The sequence below is a fragment of the Macaca mulatta genome, chromosome 9, assembly GCF_049350105.2.
Source record: "Macaca mulatta isolate MMU2019108-1 chromosome 9, T2T-MMU8v2.0, whole genome shotgun sequence".
In the NCBI taxonomy this organism is placed as follows: domain Eukaryota; kingdom Metazoa; phylum Chordata; class Mammalia; order Primates; family Cercopithecidae; genus Macaca; species Macaca mulatta.
This window is the reverse complement of record NC_133414.1, coordinates 14743514-14756389: the sequence shown is the minus strand read 5'-3', so window position 1 is coordinate 14756389 and position 12876 is coordinate 14743514. Positions and strand designations below refer to the sequence as shown.

The 12876-nt window shown below is 45.4% G+C and overlaps 1 protein-coding gene across 4 annotated transcripts in view; it reads right to left on the bottom strand.

Annotated features, from left to right (window-relative positions):
- The window catches only part of MCM10 (minichromosome maintenance 10 replication initiation factor), a 52601-nt gene that overhangs the window by 15846 nt on the left and 23879 nt on the right, over positions 1-12876 (bottom strand). For all 4 annotated transcript variants that reach the window (XM_077945770.1, XM_077945769.1, XM_077945771.1 and 1 more), the window contains exons 9-14: positions 10508-10624; positions 7111-7310; positions 4430-4530; positions 3150-3260; positions 2945-3062; positions 282-510 (exon numbers count right to left, since the gene is read on the bottom strand). In XM_077945770.1, coding sequence (XP_077801896.1) covers positions 282-510; positions 2945-3062; positions 3150-3260; positions 4430-4530; positions 7111-7310; positions 10508-10624 — 876 coding nt within the window. The remainder of the gene's footprint in view (positions 1-281; positions 511-2944; positions 3063-3149; positions 3261-4429; positions 4531-7110; positions 7311-10507; positions 10625-12876) is intronic.

The following is a 12876-nucleotide window of genomic DNA, read 5'->3' as shown; positions in this document are numbered from 1 at the left end:
TTTTACAGTCTCGCCTCAACAATTCCAAGAATTTTTTTCCTACTGTCAGTGCCTCTGGTTATAAAACACCATCTTCCTCTAGGTTACCTCTTGTAGCCTGACGAGAAAAAGTGTTGAGATAACAGATCTAACTTTCTTCTAATATTATATTGACACTACCATGTTTTCAAATTACACTGACTCTGATCATGATTAATAAACAGCTGTTAGGTGTCCGTCTTCCTCTAGCTCTGCCCTACAGAATGCAAACTCAAGTGTTAAAGAGAAGAGATGCCAGTTACCTTTTTGGCTTCTGCTAAAGCATTCAGTTTTGGTCTTGGTGGTGGTGACTCATCATAAAAGAGGACATCATCTCCTTCCAAGATGCCTCGCCCCAGCTTGGGCGTCATTGTGGCCAGGGCTCCCTCCAGCCTGGGGAACTCGGATCCTGTCCGTGGAGGCTGAGCAGGGGGTTGTCTTGATGAGGATGGCACAGCTGGGCTCCTGACTTCACTTGAGCTCTGCAGAAATCTTTAAAGAACATACAGTCAAAATATGCAAACAGGGTTTATGAAAATAAAAACTCTAGAACTTAAGGTGGACTGGGAGGCGGCAGGCAGGCCACCAGCTGGGAGCTAGTTGTTAGCAAAATAATGTCCCCTTCTTGGCTGGTAATTCAAATTTGCACACAATAAGAACAATATTAGCTTTACTAACTCCGCCATTGAGTTTTCTTTGAATAAGCTGTAATTGTCCTAACACTTTAGAACTGATTAGTGTTTTTATCAATTGGTTGTCCAGTGGATGTCATCCGCAGTGCACATAGCTGAAGATGCGGTGTGAACTATATTCCCACCCCTACCGTCAGCTCTAGGGCCTGTAAGAACTCATTGCATCTCCTTGCATCTTCGTTTATGCTACTGGGAAGAGACAATACACGTGAGACATTTGGAAGTCATTAATGAAAAGCACTGTAACTTAGAGATTATTTTACAGCCCCCCTCTTTTTTTTTGAGACAGAGTCTCGCTCTGTTGCCCAGGCTGGAGTGCAGTGGCATGATCTCGGCTCACTGCAACCTCTGCCTCCTGAGTTCAAGTGATTCTCGTGCCTCAGCCTACCAAGTGTTGGGATTACAGGCATGAGCCATCACGCCTGGCAACAAACAGTTTTAAGAGCTATTTTACTTTTATTTTTGGAGACAGGGTCTTGCTCTATCATCCAGACTGGAGTGAACTGGCATGATTGTGGCTCGCTGCCCCTCTGCTTCCCCGGCTCAGGTGGTCCTCCCACCTCAGCCTCCTGAGTATCTGGGACCACAGTGTGCACCACCCTACCCAGGTAATTTTTGTGTTTTTTGTAGAGACAGGATTTCACCATGTTGCTCAGATTGGTCTTGAACTCCTGGGCTGAGGCAATGTGCCTGCCTCAGCCTCCCAAAGTGCTAGGATTATAGATATGAGCCACTGAGTCAGCCTGGTAAGAGATATTTAAAAACAAACAACAAACCTCAGAAATCATCCAGTCCAAACTTATCATCTGATCAATGAAGAAACTGAGGCCTAGGATCACATTACTCACAAGGGCCAGGCTCAAGATGAGAACCAGCCCGTCCCAGAGCAGTTCTCTTCCCGACCCCACACACCCACTCTTGCAAGCTCCAGGCTGTGTTTGCAAACTGCCTATCAAATCCTGCGCAAAGATTAGGTTTCCTTGGCCAACAAAACTCTGAAAATTTTCATTATGCAATGCTTCAAACTGATGGGCACTCTCTATTTCCCACGAGGCCTCCAACTCTGTACAGATTTCTATGCCCACGTATATAATTTATGTCACCTATAGGCTCACAATGAATAGCTCTACAGATATGCCACCAGCACCTCCAACTAATCTGCCTGAGAACAAACCCAATCGCTTACTTTCCCAAAGAATTTCCTCTTGTCTTATCGTTGACTCCCTTTCGTGGATGTTGCCTTTCAGCAGCCCAGATTCGGGATGGCAAAAGGTTCAGCATCAGAGCACATGTGTGAGCCCAAAACTCGGCCCTAGCACAAACTAGCTCTCTGACCTCCAGGCACACTATTAGTCAAACAAGGCTGAGAAGCCCCCGGAGGCTCAGACGCTGTGTTTATGGAGTACGTATGAAGTGCCTGTGAACCGCGGCTCTCACCAGTATTCAGATGACCTGAGTTCAGGAATCATTCATTTGTCCACCTACCATACGCTTTTCCGCTTGATTTTTTTTATTATTGGCTGAAGCCAAGTAACACATTTCCACTTGCTTTTGCCTCTAAAATGACTCTCCATTTTTAGTGCTTCATTTCTATCATGTATCCAAAGAACTGTACTCTACTCACTGGCTCTGCCCGTCATAAAAAACGGAATTGTGGCAAAACCCAGAAATGGCAGCCAGGCAAATCACTTGCATCCAGGAGTTTGAGACCAGCCTGGGCAAAAGGGCAAAACTCAGTCTCTAGAAAAAAACACAAAAATTAGCCAGGCATAGTGGCACATGCCTGTAGCCCCAACTACTTGTGAGGCCAAGGCAGGAGGATCATTTGAGCCTGGGACATGGAGGTTGCAGTGAGCCGAGACTGCAGCATTGCACTTCAGCTGTGGTGACAGAGTGAAAACCTGTCTCAAAAAAAGAGAGAGAGAAAATGACAGCCAGCAGGTGAACCTACGCTCTCCCCCTTCACAAAAACCCTCTTTACATACATGTCACCCCTTTCCCTTCTCCATGGTGATAATGACTCTAACCTGTACCATTTGGTGTTGGGAGTCACCAGTGTAAGAAATAACACAGCCTTAAATGCTATTCAGGTTATGGGAAAACTATTTTACACTTTCAGAGTTAAAACGCAGCCAACCGAAACCTGAAGTCACATTCTAGAAATCGATGAAGACGTTCTGAGGACGCCTGAGATGGATAACCCAAACAGGGAATGTTAAATCTGCTCCTCTTACCGCTTCTGTATTTCTTCTGATTTCCTTCTCCTCATCTCCAACATACGCTGCTTCTGTTGCTTCAAGAGTGCTGAGGCCGAGATGGACTGGATGGCAGGTTTCGGGATCCCCATGATCCCTGAAACAGAAGCCCACAGACTGAGGGGGTGCCCTGGGCGGCTGAGGGAACACAGGGACACACGTGCAGCCGCACAGCTGATGGTACCTGAAGTCGTGGTTTTGGCTAAATGCTGTTTTAAGTTCCTGGCTCCACACGTCGGCAGGTCCATCAGTTCCTTGAACTCCTCAGAGCAAGACAGGCTCCTCTGGGGTATTCCTGTGCCAGGTCAACACCAGTTTTAGAGGATTCCCATTCAGATAGTTTGAGGTCATATGACATACCACTTTCTAAACTCTGCACTCGTAACTTTAGTCACATGTAAACGAAGAAGACAGAATACCAAGAGGAAAGAGAAGAACCCTTAACCTCCATCATTGGACTCAGAGGATGGCAGGCATCCTCAGTATATTTTATTTCTAGTAATGATTAGAATACTAAGCCCTTAAATCTGGGGGTGATTCCACACCCTGTTTCTGGAATACGCACTAAGGATAAGGGTCCCTGACCACGGCTTATGACCATAAGCCCAGGGTGGGGGCTGCATTCTCTGATCAAGACTTGTTTTTATTTTTATTTTATTAAAAATTCTTTTGTTTTTATGACCAAGACCCATTTTAACAAAAGATAACCAATAAGTTTGGCCAGGAAGGTAATGCTGCTGATTCTAATGCCGGATGTAAAGAGGTGGACCCAGACACACCAAGAAATTGTTTTTTTGTTTTTTTTTTTTTTTTTTTTTGAGACGGAGTCTCGCTCTGTCACCCAGGCTGGAGTGCAGTGGCCGGATCTCAGCTCACTGCAAGCTCCGCCTCCCGGGTTCACGCCATTCTCCTGCCTCAGCCTCCCGAGTAGCTGGGACTACAGGCGCCTGCCACCTCGCCCGGCTAAGTTTTTTTTGTATTTTTAGTAGAGACGGGGTTTCACTGTGTTACCCAGGATGGTCTCGATCTCCTGACCTCGTGATCCGCCCGCCTCGGCCTCCCAAAGTGCTGGGATTACAGGCTTGAGCCACGGCGCCCGGCCAAGAAATTGTAAAAAGCATACTAAGGTAAGACACAGCTAAAACCAATGTGCTATTTTTTTCCTTAAGGTCCTGCAAACCAGGCTTGATTGCTTTAGGTTAGACCACACAACTCACTGAGTACAGGTGATGAGTGGATTCTTCTTACTTAAGAGTATGAGCTGTATCCATTTTCAACCCGAAAGACTGCTTGCTCGCTTATTTATTTATTTATGTGCATGAATAAGTTCTTTGTGGTGATTTCTGAGATTTCGGTGCACCCATCATCGGAGCAGTGTACGTTGTACCCAATGTGTAGTCTTTTATCCCTAAGACTGCATCATTAAACTGGAGAAAGAAGTTTCTTATGGAAAAACAAAATTACCGAGTTTTTGCTGTGTTTCCTGGATGATCAGGTTTGTGCCCTTAACGACCAGGTTACTCAGAGTGGTTTGAATCTTCTTCTTAGGGGCCACAGCTGCTGCACTGAAATGACAAGTCACCCCAAAAGGAGAATCACTAAAGCCCTAACGCTCTGATGAGGTAAAGAAGGCATAGATATCATCGTTTATGACACACACTGTCAAAATTTCTCAAAACACCATCTAAGAAGGCTTTCTTTTTTTTTTTTTCTTTTGAGATGGAGTCTCGCTCTGTCACCCAGGCTGGAGTGCAGTGGCTGGATCTCAGCGGCTGGATCTCAGCTCACTGCAAGCTCCGCCTCCCGGGTTCACGCCATTCTCCCGCCTCAGCCTCCTGAGTAGCTGGGACTACAGGCGCCCGCCACCACACCTGGCTAATTTTTTTGTATTTTTTAGTAGAGACGGGGTTTCACCGTGTTAGCCAGGATGGTCTCGATCTCCTGACCTCGTGATCCGCCCGTCTCGGCCTCCCACAGTGCTGGGATTACAGGCGTGAGCCACCGTGCCCGGCCTAAGAAGGCTTTCTTAATGTCCTGGCCCAATAGCATAACTGGTTTATGCACTGTGTCACAGACAAAAAGCTAGAGGCCCTCTGCTTGAGGTCATTCTGGAAGGAAATTTGGCAAATTAAAAAAAACAAAAACAAAAACAAAAAACAACCCAATGCTTTGATCTAGCAGTCTGGATATTTATCTTTAAATAATTAAGGATTATGCAAAAATGTAGAATATGAACGACAGCTTTGTTTATAATGTGAAACACTGGAAACACCATTAGTGTTCCCCCATAGGCAACTGCTTAAATGAATTAAGGCAGAGTATGTAAAAGAATGCTATGTGGCCACTAAAAATACATAAGACAAGAAAAACATTAATTATTTTACACTGGAAAAAAAGTGGATACTAAGAATAGGGACAATACGATCTCATTTTATATTACTAAAAATTTATACATATGAAAAAACAAAACATAACACCTAGGAGTATATATACCAAGGAACTAACAATTTGGGGTCTTTTTTGAGACAAGATCTCACTCTGTTGTCCAGCCTGGAGTGCAGTGGAGCAAGTCAATTTCATGACTCACTGCAGCCTCAACTTCCCCAGGCCCAAGCAATGCTCCCATCTTGGTCTCCCAAACAGCTGGGACTACAGGCGTGTGCCACCATGCCCAGCTAATTTTTTTGCATTTTGTGGAGATGGGGTTTTGTCATGTTGCTCAGGCTGGTCTCAAATTCCTGGGCTTAAGCAATCCTCCTGCCTTGGCCTCCCAGAGTGCTGGGATTATACATGTAAGCAACCGTGCCTGGCCTAGAACTAACCGTTTTTCAGGTGGTAGGATTATAGTTGGTTTCTATTTTCTCCATTGGTTGAATTGTATGTTCTTTTAAAAGACTAATATACATGTATTGCTTTTAGCAGATTGGAAAAATTCAGAAATCATTTTAAATCTCAAAAACATGCTTACTGTTAAAAAAGAAACAGGAAGTGAGTCCTCTGGCCCCATTCCTGTTGGATTGGGACCAAAAATCTATGTTTTATTCTTGGATCAACTGTAGCTGCCTCGTGCCAAGTCCCCAGATATACTTTATATAATGTGGTGATGAGGCCACTGATTACAAGCTTGTCCAAACCATAGCCCGCGGGCCACACGCAGCCCAGGATGGTTTTGAATGTGGGCCAACACAAATTCATAAACTTTCTTAAAACATTAAGAGACTTTTTTTTTTTTTTTTTTAGCTTATCAGCTATCATTAGTATATTTTATGTGTAGTCCAAGATAATTCTTCTTCTAAAGGGGCCCAGGGAACCCAAAAGATTGGACACCCTTGGATTACAGCATCAGGGACTCTAGTGACCCTGACTCCCCAGGCAAGGGGCCATGGATGCCTGCCCAGCATCGCCCCACTCCCCGTGTGGGGCTTCATAGTATATTCACTCACTGAATGAAATTTGGGTTCCACGAGGTCTGTAGCCTCACTCAAATAGTCGTAGGATAAATAATTAGAAGGGTGTTAACACTGTAATTAACACATTTTTAATGGCCCTGACAAAGGTGCACTATTCACATTAGAAGACAAAGAGGGGCTGGGAGCAGTAGCTCATGTCTGTAATCCCACCACTTTGGGAGGCCAAGGCAGGCAGATCACCTGAGGTCAGGATTTCGAGACCAGCTTGGCCAACATGGTGAAACCCTGTCTGTACTAAAAATGCAAAAATTAGCTGGGCGTGGTGGCACGCGCCTGTAGTCCCAGTTACTCAGGAGGCTGAGGCAGAAGAATCACCTGAACCTGGGAGATGGAGGTTGCAGTGAGCTGAGACTGTGCCACTGCACTCCAGCCTGGGTGATAGAGTAAGATTCCACACCAAAAAAAAAAAAAAAAAAAAAAAAAAAAAAAAAGTTGAAGAGAAGAGTGGGCTGTCTTAAAGTTCAACACAACATAAGTCAATCTGTCTGTCTCCTGAAAGTTTTTATCTCCACCTGGGAATAAAAGCAGTCTTTAACCAACTTGTTTCAGGCAATGAGTGATGAAAGATAAAACCTGTACAAGTATCCTATGACGGTTACAGGAAGGTACAACTAGTAGGTTTAGTCTTTGATAAGCAAAATCCTCTGCCCAAAAGAAGCCCCGAGAACATCTTACATTGAAGCTGCATATGAGGCAGAAGAAACTCCTCCGTAGTAAAAGCCATCTTGGCACAGTCGTTCTTTGAGGCTGGTGCCTCTGCGGGCAAACTTCTTTGGAATTCGTCCTCCAGAGAAGGTGGACTGTAAGTCAGCGCGCTTTGCGCTGAGCTTCTTGTACTGAGCCTGGACATGGTACTGACAGTACTCGCAGTCGCGCTGCAAAAGGCAGAGCAGTGGCATCAGGATGAGGGCGACAGGCCAGGAAACAGCAGTGAGCAGACACAGTTCCTTCTCCCCACTTCCCGGAACATGACGCAGGAAGAGTCCTCCCTGCCGACCTCCACGAACGTTCCCAACGTGGAAGGGGTACTCAGTCCCCGAGGGGAAGAAGTTCTTCCCTTCGAGGCCCCTGAAAGCACTGTTCTGATGAAATTCCCCTTGCCCTCTTTCTACAAAGGAAATCAGCTTCTAGGATGAACCTCAAAAACAAGTTAGGTGAAAGAAGTCAGATACACAGCCGGGCGCGGTGGCTCACGCCTGTAATCCCAGCACTTTGGGAGGCTGAGGTGGGCGGATCACGAGGTCAGGAGATCGAGACCATAGTGAAACCCTGTCTCTACTAAAAATACAAAAAATTAGCCGGGCGAGGTGGCGGGCGCCTGTAGTCCCAGCTACTCAGGAGGCTGAGGCAGGAGAATGGCGTGAACCCGGGAGGCGGAGCTTGCAGTGAGCTGAGATCCGGCCACTGCACTCCAGCCTGGGCGACAGAGGGAGACTCCGTCTCAAAAAAAAAAAAAAAAAAAAAAAGAAGTCAGATACACAAGGTCCCATGTTGTAGAAGTCCTTTTACAGAAGAGGCAAATCCATAGGGACAGAAAGCAGATTAGACGTCACCAGGAGATGGAGGGAGTGGGGATGGCAGTGATGACTTTATGGTGCCAGTGTTTTCACAGGGTGATGGAATTCTGAAACCAGGGAGCTGGTGGTTACACAACTAAATACCATTGAATTATATACATTTTTAAAATGGTTAACTGTTAATTTTGCCCCAGTAAAAAATAATTTAAAAACAAAATCAGCTCCCAGAGAGGTTTTTCTAGCTGTTTCTCTGGTTGATCCTCGGACAAGTGCTATCCTTTCAGTGAGAGAAACAAAGAGAGATGGTGCAGCGTTGTTCTACCGAGTGAACAGTAGTTATGGTGTCAATGGATTTTTTTTTTTTTTTGAGACAGAGTCTCACTCTGTCACCCAGACTGGAGTGCAGTGGCGTGATCTTGGCTCACTGCAACCTCTGCCTCCCGGGTTCAAGTGATTCTTGTGCCTCAGCCTCCCAAGTAGCTGGGATTACAGGCATGCACCACCACACCCAGCTAATTTTTGTATTTTTACTAGAGACGGGGTTTTACCATGTTGGCCAGGCTGGTCTTGAACTCCTGGCCTCAAGTGATCTGCCCACTTCGGCCACCCAAAGTGCCAGGATTACAGGCATGAGCCACCGCCCCTGTCCAGACAATGGATTTTTAAGAATCTAGTTCTCATGGGGAGATTCGTTAGGTACTTCACTCTGAAACCGCATTTTCCAATCGTCTCCCACCTTATTCTTTCCTGCCCACCAATTCATTTAATAGGAAGGAATAAGGGAATAAAAAAAGCTGAAACCAAAACCTGTCATTTAATCCTTTCAAAGAACTCTAAGAAGTACCTCTTCACATCTACTACAATGTCTATAACGAAAAAGAAATACAGTAACAGTTGCTGATGAGGACAGGGAGGAACTGGAAAGTTCATCCATTGCTGGTTGGAATGTAAAACCGTGGGGCCACTTGGGAAACCAGTCTGGCAGTTCCTCCAAAATCTAGACAGTTACCATACTGACCCAGCAATCCCACTCCCAGGTATATGCCCAAGGGAAAGGAAAACATACATCCACATAAAAACTTGTATGTGAGTGTGTTAGCAGCATTATTCATAATAGCTAAATGTGGCAACAACCCAAGTGTCTATCAACCAATGAAAGAATAAAACAACATGTGGTATATCCATACAATGGAATATTATTTACCCACAAAAAGGAATAAAGTGTTGATAAATGCTACGGCATAGATCAATTGTGAGAAAAATTATGCTAAGCAAAAGAAGCCAGACAGAAAAGGCCACATATTGTGATTCCATTATATGAAATGTCTAGAAGAGGCAAATCCATAGAGACAGTAAGGTTAGTGCTTACCAGGGGCTGGGAGAGAGGAGACTGGGAGTGATTGCTAGTGGGTCCTGGGTTTCTTTCCGGGGCAATGAAAGGGTTCTGAATTTACACAGTGGTGATGGTTGCACAACTGTGTGAATGTATTAGAAATTACTGAATTGTTTATTTATATTCTTTTTTTGAGACAGAATCTCACTCTATCACCCAGGGCTGAAGTATAATGGTGCGATCTCGGCTCACTGAAACCTCTGCCTCCTGGGTTCAAGTGATTCTCTTGCCTCAGCCTCCCAAGTAGCTGGGACTTCAGGCACCCATCACCAAGCCTGGCTAATTTTTGTAGTAGAGGTGGGGTTTCACTATGTTGGCCAGGCTGGTCTCGAACTCCCGACCTCAGATGATCTGTCCACCTCTGCCTCCCAAAGTGCCGAGATTACAGGCCTGAGCCATCGCACCTGGCCTGAATTGCTTACTTTAAAAGGGTGAATTGTATGGTATGTGAATTATACCTAAATGAAGCTATTATTTTTTTTAAAAGCCCTAAGAAAAGGTATAATGGAGTTAAAATATAGGTTAAAATATAATTTTCATTGTATTTCATCATGTTTGCTCTGTGGAACTATAAGAATTGAAGGCAAACAAAAATTCTGTCTTAAACCTCTTGGTCAGATAAAAGATCACTTTCCTAAGAGGTTAAATCTCCCCACCCTTCCCCTGCTCTCACTTTTTTAAACTGGCAATTATTATTATTATTATTTTTTTTTTTTTTGAGACGGAGTCTCCCTCAGTGGCCCAGGCTGGAGTGCAGTGGCTGGATCTCAGCTCACTGCAAGCTCCGCCTCCTGGGTTCACGCCATTCTCCTGCCTCAGCCTCCCAAGTAGCTGGGACTACAGGCGCCCGCCACCTCACCCGGCTAGTTTTTTCTATTTTTTAGTAGAGACGGGGTTTCACCGTGTTAGCCAGGATGGTCTCGATCTCCTGACCTCGTGATCCACCCGTCTCGGCCTCCCAAAGTGCTGGGATTACAGGCTTGAGCCACTGCGCCCGGCCAAAACTGGCAATTATTAACCACACATTAAATTTTTTCATTTTGACTCTTCCTTTAAGTGGGACACTCAATTCCAAACTGGTCATCACAGCTAAAGTACCTACAGTTTATTCCTAACTGTTTTTTTCTTTAGCAGAAACCATCCTAACAAGGCTGAAACCAACCAAATTCACAGTCTGCGTGCACGGCTCTCCGTTCTTCTTCTTGGCTTTACAGGTTCCCAAGTCAAGAGCTTCACCCATAATTAAGACCTTCTGAGGATGATCAATAGATAAACACACCTGTAAGAAAAAGGTGGGGCAGGAGTTAAAGACAGACAAAATTATGGCCTTTTATTAGCAGGAATAGAAAAAAGAATGGGTGGTGCTGATTTAAGAAGGTTACTGCCGGGCGCAGTGGCTCATGCCTACAATCCTAGCACTGTGGGAGGCCGAGGCGGGCGGATCGCTTGAGGTCAAGAGTTTGAGACTAGCCTAGGCAATGTGGCAAAACCCTGTCTCCACAGAAAAACACAAAAATTAGCCAGGCGTGGTGGTGCGTGCGTGTAGTCCCAGTTACTTGGGAGGCTGAAGTGGGAGGATCACTACAGCCTGGGAAGTTGAGGCTGCAGTGAGCTGTGATCGCACCACTGCACTCCAGCCTGGGTAACAGAGTGAGGCCCTGTCTCAAAAAGGAGAGAGGTTTTACTGGTTTAAAGGAATCTGAAGCCAGTGCTCTATCAGTTTTAGAAACAAGGAGAGAGGTTTCACTGGTCTAAAGGAATCTGAAGCCAGTGCTCTATCACTGTTTTAGGAACAGGGGTGCAGAAGGCACCTTCAGTTCTCTTCCCATTTTCCATCCTTTCCTTCATCTTTGCGAATGGAATCCTGATTTTGTCTGGGCTGGCCGAGTTCTCAGCCTCAGGTAATAGATCCTGTTTCCTGTTTTCCCAGCACTCCTTAGAGCTAGCATTAGTTATGTGATAAGTTCTAGATGCTCAGACGTAAACAGGAGTTGGTAGGGAAGCTTTTGCTTTCCTGATAAAATGAGTTAGGAGGCTGGTTCCCCCTTCCTCCTCACTTCTTGCCTTGAATGGAGATGACTGGAGGGAGACAAGTTCCTGAAAGGCCTCGCTGAACTCAGCTCTCTCCCTTCTTGTTTGCAATTCTCCTCGTGGAGAGACTGTACCAAGAGGGACTGTCCCAAATAGCTCGGTCTTTGTCCTCACCCCTCCTATGAGAAGATCTCCTACAACACTTGAGCTCAATAAGCCAAGTGGCCTCCAGGTTATAAAACTCGGATCAGGGTGCTTTCACAATCCCTTCGCTGCAGGGTGAAGAGCGCCATGAGCAGACAGGACTCTGCCTGCCTGGAGTGCCTTTCCTAAGCTTTGGTGGACTGGCTCAACCTAGATCCTAGGCTTCCGTGGACTCTCGCTGCCTAAGGTGCTTCACTCAACTTGTATAAGTGTTTTGTCTCCTGGACGCATACTCCCGCAGGCGGGCTTGTGCAAAGCTGCGGGTAGCTTGGTTTGTGCTGAACCACTGGCAGCTGGGTTTGTACAAAGCTTCCAGCCAGACCTGGGAACCTACCAGATCTAGAAATAGTAGAAATTGGCAGGGTGTTTAGAGCTCTCCCACGGGATTGGTAAAGAGTGTACGGTGTTCCTCTCCAAGAAACTGGCACCCTTCCACGGTATGCCACTTCACAGTGATGGCTAGAGTTTCAAAGGCATCTTGTGACCAGGAGAGAAAGGCTGAGATTCACAGAGATGTCACTCTTAAATCGCTATAGTGTCTAAATCTGGATTTTTAAAAAATATATGTAAGAAAAAGAAGTCCCACTGTTTATTGTTGAAAAGAAACTGTACTTAAGTTTGTTTGTTATTTGCAGCCAAACACATTCCTAACCAATAGAGGAAGATTTGTTGCCGTTCTCTGGTGAAAGCAAGGAATGAGATAACATTTTTCTCACTTCTCTTGAAAAGAATAATCTGACTACAATAGAGGAAAGCTCCGTGCTGGGTCAGAGTAGAGAACTGCCAGCTGCTATTCACACTGTGTCTAGATTTGCGATTTCCTAGAGAAGCAGTGGATAGTGCCAAAACTCTAGTATTTGAGAAGATGAAAATTCACTTTGATTTTAAACTGCAGCTATGGTTGTCATAGTCAATGAAGCAAAATTCCCTCAATTATAAAACACTGCTTTCTTGATGCCACCATAAAAATTTATATAAGGAATCATGCCAGGCACGGTGGCTCACACTTGTAATCCTAGCACTTTGGGAGGCTGAGGCAGGTGGATCACTTGAGTCCCGGGGTTCAAGACAAGCCTGGGCAACATAGTGACACCCTGTCCCTAAAAAACACACAAAAATAGGCTGGGCGTGGTGGCTCATGGCTATAATCCCAGCACTTTGGGAGGCCAAGGTGGGTGGCTCATCTGAGGTCAGGAGTTTGAAACCAGCCTGGCCAACATGGTGAAACCTCGTCTCTACTAAAAATACAAAAAAAAATAGCTGGGCATGGTGGTGCATGCCTGTAATCCCAGCTAC